Source organism: Bombina bombina, chromosome 1 (assembly GCF_027579735.1).
Source record: "Bombina bombina isolate aBomBom1 chromosome 1, aBomBom1.pri, whole genome shotgun sequence".
In the NCBI taxonomy this organism is placed as follows: Eukaryota; Metazoa; Chordata; class Amphibia; order Anura; family Bombinatoridae; genus Bombina; species Bombina bombina.
In genome coordinates, this window is record NC_069499.1 from 183,831,820 (window position 1) to 183,840,926 (window position 9,107).

At 39.7% G+C, this 9,107-nt stretch overlaps 1 protein-coding gene across 1 annotated transcript in view; it reads right to left on the minus strand.

The window, feature by feature from the left end:
- PCNX1 (pecanex 1) overlaps positions 1-2,440 on the minus strand; it is a gene marked incomplete in the record, with an annotated part of 752,914 nt that extends 750,474 nt beyond the window's left edge. The window contains 1 exon segment of the mRNA XM_053711389.1: positions 2,137-2,440. Within this exon segment, the coding sequence (XP_053567364.1) occupies positions 2,137-2,289 (153 nt within the window).
- Between the last annotated feature and the right edge of the window lie 6,667 nt (positions 2,441-9,107).

The following is a 9,107-nucleotide window of genomic DNA, read 5'->3' on the forward strand; positions in this document are numbered from 1 at the left end:
AATAGGATTGAGCTGCTTTCTTTTTGTATGAGGCAAGCTAAATAATGTACTGGTCCTGGATCGGAGGTTAAAGGAGGTTATATATATTATATTCACATGTGGGGTTTTTTGTATGTTTGTTTTTTTTCACATTTGCTTACATTTTTAGTCCCATTAAATGTTTAAAATGTCTCTTGAATAAATGCGTTTCCTTTGCTCTAACATCACAATTATAAGGCTAGGGTTGAACAAACCCCAAGAGACAGTCATCAACCAATGCCCTATAACTGTGCATAACAGCTATGCATTTGACTGTTCTCTTCAAACAGCCTTTTACCCTGGCTGCACTGTGTTAAGTGATGGTAAATCTGAGCGTTTAATAAATGCTCGGATTTACAATCACTTAAAATCAAGTGGAGGTTAAGCGATCATATATATTAAAAAAGGGTGCTAAACTATCCCTTTCTGTGCCTTTGCACAGCGCTAAACTCAGTGGTTCTGGACACCCACGGCACATCTGTCTTCTACCAATGAGGTGACGCTTGCACCTCTAAACCAATAGCCATGCATGCATAGAGAACAATGTCAGTTGACATGCATGGCTATTGTTTTAGAGGTGCAAGCGTCACCTGATTGGTAGAAGACTAATGTGCCGAGGGCGGCCTGAGACGCTGAGTTTGATGGTAAATCTTAGTTTGTTATATGCTTGGATTTAAAGGACCAGTCAACACTGTAGATTTGCATAATCAATAAAGGCATGATAAGAAGACAATGCAATAGCACTTAGTCTGAACTTCAAATTAATAGTACATTTTTGTTAAATAAATTGAAAAGTTAGGTCTATTTCCACTCCCCCTGTACCATGTGACAGCCATTAGCCAATCACAAATGCATATACGTATATGCTGGGAATTCTTGCACATGCTCAGTAGGAGTTGCTGACTCAAAAAGTGTAAATATAAAAAGACTGTGCACATTTTGTTAATGGAAGTAAACTGGAAAGTTGTTTAAAATTGCATGCTGTATCTGAATAATGAAGTTTAATTTTGACTTGAGTGTCCCTTTAACATCACTTTCAAGGAAAAAAAGTTTTAGACATTAAAGCCAGAGAACAGCATGGTGTATAGCGGCGATGCAAATCGAAAGCGATATCAGTTCATGCATATGCTCTTTTTTTCTACGGATATGCTGCATTGACATCTCAGATCAAAGCATGCTCTGCCTGGGGGGCCTCCTCTACTCAAAAAAAAAAGTCAGGATTGTCTATAACATAAGGCAAGTGTGTGTGGTGTTTGGCTGTTGAAACAATTGCTACAAGTGTTAATTTGTTTTACAATGTTTACACTTGGCTGGTGGGTTTTTCTACAGAAAACCAACAAGTGTATTGTAATTACAAGGTAATATACCTAAAAATCTGAAACATTATCTAAGTGCTTAATTTGAGAATCCCTACTTCTAAATATATGATACACAAACATAGAATCACTTAATTCCAAAGATACTAATTGCATGGAGTTTGTGACACTGCTTGTTAGGACAGGTGATGGGTGAAATTTCCAGAATACATTTTTACTATACAAGGTACCAGTTCTTTATCACTGAGATTCTACTAAAGAAGCAGACCTATTCCAATTCATTGTCTCCCCATCCTTCTCAATTTTTATTGTTGTACTCTTTCACTGTGAGAAACATTTACTAAACGTTATATCAAAATAGGTCTATCAAAGTATTCAGTAATTATGTTTACAGGTACTATAAATTGATGAATTCCAGAAGAGAGAAAAAGTCATACCTTTAACCCAGACATGTAAAAAAAACAAAAACTTAAGAAGTCAAGGTTTATGCGTAATTACAATCGAGATATATATAGATATATATATATATATATATATATATATATATATATATATATATATATATATATATATAAAACTTTTGACGCCACATAAATAACAGAACTATTTGTTGCTTTATTGCTTATATGTATTATTTTAATTCCTGGCCATCATCGCAGCGAAACAGTTAAAACACAACTACTGTATTAGCGAAATACTAGCAGTGCTCAGGAGAAGCACTATTATGATGAAATTGTGAAATAGCACTAAGATGTAGGCAGGCAAGGCTTGTGCAACGTGTGGGGGGCCAGGAAAGACTCACCATATACAGAGTGAATGGGAAGCAGAGTAGGAAGAGCCAAATATAAAGGTGTAGGGTGTTAACGAAGGTGCTCTGGTGAGGGTCGTAGTACCAGCCACCGGTGATGGAAGCCCACACTCCCTGTCGGAGAATCTGCAGCGTTTGAGAGCCCATCTTCCTCCTTCCTTCCAAATCGGGTCACCGCAAGCAGCGCCCCTCCGGACCTTCTTCACCTTCCCGTCCACAAAAGAACGGGAATATAGTGATGGGAGACAGGCCCAGGCGGCCTCACGGCGGCCATTTTAACTCCTATCAGCCTAGGAGGAAGCTGGGGTCCTCCAACAACGAGCGTCATTCACCTTCACAACTCCAGTAGAAACGTACACTCTGTCTAGATCGTCTCGTATATACTAAACACCTCTGTCAGTGTCTCTTGCAACACCTAGTGCCCATCTTTATTATTGCAGTAGATCTCAGTCCAATCGATTTTACATTATACGGTTTCCTCTATTCTGCCTCTTCCATAAGTGTTTGGTATGTGCCTAGCAATAACGTGTTTCCTGAAAACAAATATTACAAAATGTAAGTGAACATAGCATATCATTTAGAGACTATTTGGACAACATTACAATCCATGGCCCCACTGTCAATCCATCAAAATTTCCACAGTTTTGATAAATGCATCATATTTAATTTAGTGGAATTTACAAATTCAAAACCATTATAAACCATTTGAAACCTTGCAATAACACACATGTTTTTGCATGAATTTTTGCTTTAAAAAAATGTGCATTCTCGCTAGAAAAATTAAAAAAAAAACATGGTTGTTGAGATTTGTGCTTTTTTTCTTGTTCTATGATGACATTTTCGTGCATGCACTTTTTTTTTTTTTTAAATTACAGGTAGCCCTCAGGTTATGTCGGGGTTAGGTTCCAGAAGGAATGTTTGTAAATCGAAACCGTTGTAAATTAAAACCCAGTTTATAATGTAAGTCAATGGGAAGTGAGGGAGTTAGATTCCAGGTCCCTCTCAAAATTGCCATAAGTAACACCTAATACATTATTTTTAAAGCTTTGAAATTAAGACTTTAAATGCTAAAAGCATTATAAAACTAATTAAATAATCACACAACAGACTGTATCATCAAACTAAGTTTAATGAACAAAAACATTTTTTACTTGCATTTTTCTGCAAACTGTTCTCTGCATTGTTAGCATGTTAGATAATATTGGGTCTGCACCTATTCTATGCATTTCAATCTGGAGTGATTAATAGGCAGTTAGGCACCCTCACCTCAAGCAGCTGGACAGGAAGATAATAGGGAAGTGGCTGCTAGATCTTGTTGCTTGATAGGTCTGGTCTGCTCTGTGTACACAGATGAATTTCAGTTTGCTAAGTTGCATAACTTTGCTGCAACACAAGCGGACAGCTCCACCTACTGGCTATTTTAATTAGTGCACTGCTTTTCAATGCTTTTTAATAGCAGTCACATGACTGGAAAAAAAGGTTGTTATTCTGAAACGGCGTAAACCGAGGGCCACCTGTATATCCTTACACTTTAATTCTGCTTTGGATAATACTGTGACACATAATCAATAATATATATATATATATATATATACACACAATTATGCTTGTTTCATAACAAAACAAAATATTACAAATATACATATTACAAATTATAATCATAGACCAAAGTCCAAGCATTAAAAAAATAAAAAATTACACTTTTTACATTACATTACATTCTAAAAAATATTTTAGTAGAAATGCTTAAATAAACTTTTATGATTCAAATAGGGCATGTAATTTAAACAACTTTCCAATTTACTTTTATCACCAATTTTGCTTTGTTCTCTTGGTATTCTTAATTGAAAGCTAAACCTAGGAGGTTCATATGCTAATTTCTTAGACCTTGAAGGTCGCGTCTAAATGCATTTTGATAGTTTTTCACATTGAGCTCATGCACGTGAATTTACCGTGGAGTCAGATCTGATTGGCTAAAATGCAAGTCTGTCAAAAGAACTGAAATAAGGGGGCAGTCTGCTGAGGCTTAGATACAAGGCAATTACAGAGGTAAAACGTGTATAATTATAACTGTGTTGGTTCTGCAAAACTGGGGAATTGGTAATTAAGGGATTATCTATCTTTTAAAACAACAAAAATGCTGGTGTTGACTGTCCCTTTAATGTATCAAATAGGTCAATTGCACATCTATCAACAATCCCATACCTCTGACAACAATTACACGAACAAATAACTAGTTTCCAATATAAATATTGCTATGTTTGATTATTTTGTGGAAAATGAGAGGGTCCCAGAATGTAGGAGCATCAGGGCCAGGTTAAATTAGATTAGTTAGAGTGGTGCTGCCAGTTAGAAAGGCAGTTCTTTGTGACAGGACAGCTGAGGGAGACACAGCCTATGGTAGGGTCAATTCATTGACAGAAGTGGAGTATCAAACTAAGTATTTGCTAGTGAAATGAAGTGTGTGTAAAGAGTAGTCTGAGGCAGATGAGGGGGATGAACAGACCAACATCTGAGATGGTCTGGCAGATGGGATTAAAGTGAGATAGATGAGAATGGTTGTGAATAGGTATTCCATCATAATACAGAAACCCAAAAGGCTAAGCCAATGTGGCCCAGAGCACCTCAAATAATGCATCAAAAGGTTCTTTTAAATGGCCTCAGAGATATGTAACTACTGAAAACATATCAGCTGACCATACAGTTTCTCCATGTTTTGCGTCAGCATAGTGCAGGGGGTAAAGGGAGACATTTGCCCTGGGCACCAGCAGATGTGCATACCCACTGCCTCTGAATCTACTTGCTCACAGCCGGTTAAATAGCTTTTGTGAGCAGGCAGCCCATGGCCAGCCCACACAAGCACAGCCTTTTTTATACTGTGCTGCCATGCTAGGACTCATTGGGGAGGCTAGGTTTGCCAGGGATTCATTATTTAACCAGACAGTCCAATATTTTAGCAGGCTGTTTAGTAGAATATTTACAAATATATTGAATAATTGAATGTCAAGTTTTTTTTAAAGTTCCATGAGTGGCAGCTGCATTTTTAAGGCCTTTTATGCCTCTGTACATTTTAAATTTGTAACTAAAGTATACAAAACATACTTGGAGTCATATGTCACTAGCACTCATTGGTAATGCTCTCTTTGTGTTATTCTATAGTTAATGGGATACAAGTTCTGCTGTGGTATTAATAAAACCCTGCTCTAGGGTTGCCATCCGTCCCTTAAAATACAGAACACTTATAAGTTACAAATGCTGCAGGGTGTGCAGGGAGGAATATGAATAGTGCTATCCTGAAACACAATACATGTTCCTCCCTGCACACCCTGCAGCATGTGTAACTCAGTGTCCAGGAAAACATGGCTGAGGTGGCAACCCTACCCTACTCTGTCAGTGCTTCTGGTAGTGAAGGTTATGGGAGGGGTCAAATCACTGTAGTTTGTGTTTTACTGGCAGCTGAGGATAAAAAGTGGGTGGGCCTAACAAAGAGCTTTGATGCCATTGTGTGACTTACCTACCAATTTTGTGCAATTACTGGTCTACAGGTTGTCCAGTATTTTCGTGGAGGGCAACTGACAACCTTAGCCAAGGTGATGTCAGTGTGGTTTGTGGGGAAAGTCCAGCAGGTTGTGAGGCAGGAAGATGGGCACTTAGCTTTATCCTCAGGTGGTGGGATAGGGGAATCCATCATGTGAGCACAGCTCCATGTAGCAGGAGTGATGCTTAGGGGGGCAAGGAGGAGAAGGATAGTGCAGCGTTCTACTGGTACACAATTATAAATTATGTTTTGGTTTGGACTTTATTTTGTCATTCCATTTTTAGACCATTTCATTATCCAGGATAGCCCAATATATGAATTTGTACAAGGTGCTGCTAGCACACCTCCATCAACCGTAAGGGCATATGTCATGACCCTCTTACTCATTGTTTATGCTGTGCTGGAAGCAATATGACTGAATAAATAGGCATTGTCTGTCCTGACCAACATCTAAGTGGAGGGCATTCATGGAACTAGGCTTAAAGGGATAGGAAAGTCAAAATTAAACCTGTATGATTCAGATAGAGCATGTCATTTTAAGACACTTTTAAATTCACTTGTGTGAAGTGCTTTGTTCTCTTGCGGCTAGATTTAGAGTTCGGCGGTAGATGGGCTGTTAACGCCACGCGTGTTTTATGTCTAACGCACGGCATTGTTTGACTCCGGTATTTAGAGTTAATATAAGACCATCTAACGATGCTCCTAACGCGTGTATGTCACACGCGTAATCCTGCCCGCGTTAGACAGTCTCCCATAGAGATCAATGGGAAAGGCAAAAAATAGCTTTTTTCACCTAACACTCGATCTCGCGAGAAATACGCACAGCTCGGTCATATGACGCATACCACATCATGCACAACAATAACACGCCGCAAATGTCACAACATCAATCAATCAACAAAGCACACAAGCATTACACATTCACAAGCGGGGGAAGTTTTAATACTATTTATACGTGGAATACGCATATACTTTAAGATGCGGAAAATCGCACAATAACAACAAGGATTAAAAAATATATACATACACTAAAAAAAAAAATCGCATTCAATATCATTATATATTATGAAAAACATACATATACAACACTTCACGAAGAACACACCATCGCAAATTCACATTTAAAAAGAATACTATTGGACAATGTTAGAGAAAACGACCACTATGACATCATCGCATTCTACACATTCCACAAATACCAACTCAAAATGAGCATGCGCAAATTAACACACCTAATACACATTGCAATAATATTAATTGCTAATAAAGCACACCTGAACACTAATTACAATGGAAATTGGGACATCATTAAACATTTACACAGGGTATATAAGCACCACACAAGCAGGGCTTCTTTGACTGTGTTGCTGGTGGGTCTTTGGAGATTTAAGAATAGAGATTTTGCGATTTTTTGAGAGTGAGTTAGTGTTAGTGTGAGAGAGTCAGTTGGTAGTGTTAGCGTGAGAGAGTCAGTTGGTAGTGTTAGCGTCAGATAGTCAGTTGGTAGTGTTAGCGTGAGATAGTCAGTTGGTAGTGTTAGCGTGAGAGAGTGAGTGAGTTAGTGGGAGTTAGCGGGAGTGGGAGAGAGTCTGTTAGTGGGAGCGTGAGTGAGTTAGTGGGAGTTATTAGTGATAGTTGTTAGTGTGAGCGTCAGTTAGTGGTAGTTAGTGAGCGTTAGTGGGAGTGTTTGTTATTGAGAATTAGAAGTAGTGTTAGTTAGCGAGCGAGTGATTTATCTGTACACTTAACACATTTACACGCAAACACATTCAATACATACATACACTTATCAATAACACTACATACACTCCATACCCCCTACCCCCTCATACTACACTCCATACCCCATTCCTTGTAGTCCCATTCCCTTTCATCCCATTTACTCTTATCCCATACCCCATACCCATCCCATACCCATCCCCTAGTTACATTTAGTTTACATATCCTCCTTTTAGTCTTATTCTTTTCGTTTATTTAAAGGTAAGGTAAAGTTGAGCACACTACTTAACGCTATGTTTACTATTTTTAAAAAATAACATAAGTTTCATTCATCATTCGAGAATATTTCACATAATTACATATTTTTCTAACGTTGAACTATTGTTCCGACACCAATCTTTGTCCGCCCGACATTTTGGGAACTTTGATTGACAGTCGCTACCGATATTATAGACCAATCCGCTGTTTCCCCTTCAGGGGTTTAGCCCATCCATTCCGACGTCACTCGATGACTGAGCGCATGCGTCGGACTAAACCTACTTCCACCCGTGCTCGTTCGTGAGTCGCGCATGCTCAGTGTAAGTTATGTAGCGATTGCTTTATTATCTTTCTGCCTGCGATCGACGGAACTCTTAGGCTCAATGAATCATTTGTTACAATCTCAACAATGTATCTGGCAGTGGGGGAAGTGGCGCATGCGCATAAGATCTATAGAGTCTGTGAACGCGCATTGAGCTGACGTAAGCAGAGGGGTGAGACCGCTTGCTGAAATAAAATATAGAAACACGGAAGTGGCATGGGGGAGGAGAATTGAATACAACGTTAGGAATTATAAACTTTGGATTTCAGGTAAACAACATAATATAACAAAAAACAAAGTTAGCGACTAGCTTATGGTTAATTAGTACTTTGATTATATGGATTCAATAGCCCTAAACTTTACCTTACCTTTAAATACTCCTTACCCTCTTTGTTTTTTTTTACATCCCTCACACTTTAAGCACCTTTTTTGTCTTTTTAGTTCTTTATTTTGACCCCCTTTCATTTCATCACACTCACTTTTTTTTTATTATTTGGGGTTTAGTTTAGGGAGGAGATGGAGGCCAGGCAGGGGACAGGTAGAGGGGGGAGTAGAGGGAGGGGGAGAGGAACAGGTCAGGAAGGGGGGCAGGAAGGGGGGCAGGAAGCGGGGGTGGAAGCGGTGGGTGGACCCAGCCACTTGGTTCAAGATGACCAAGTGGCTGGGCCCAGTGGCGGTCAGAGTAGGGCTTCACAGTCCGGGAAACAGAGGGCATCGTCACAGGGGAAGGCCAAGGCGACTAGGGAGGCGAGGTTTACGATGGAGGAGAAGGAGGCCCTCGTAGAGGCCTATATGGCCAGGTATAGGATGCTGCAGCACCAGAAGACTACCCCGACTGACAGGAGGAGGCTCTGGAACGAGATTCGGAATGCAGTCAATGCAGTGGGTTGCCGGAACCGGGATATGGATTCCATCAAACATCGGTACCGGGACTGTAAACTTGAACTTAAAAAAAAGTTAAGCCTGGAGGCCCGACATGCCGCAGGGACCGGTGGCGGCCCTGCCCTTGAAATGGAGTACTGCAGATGGGAGGAAATGTTGCGGCCCAGCATCTCCGAGGTGGAAGTAGTCGGTATCGGAGGAATCGATACCGGGAACCTGCCACTCTCATCTGACGGTAAGCTCATT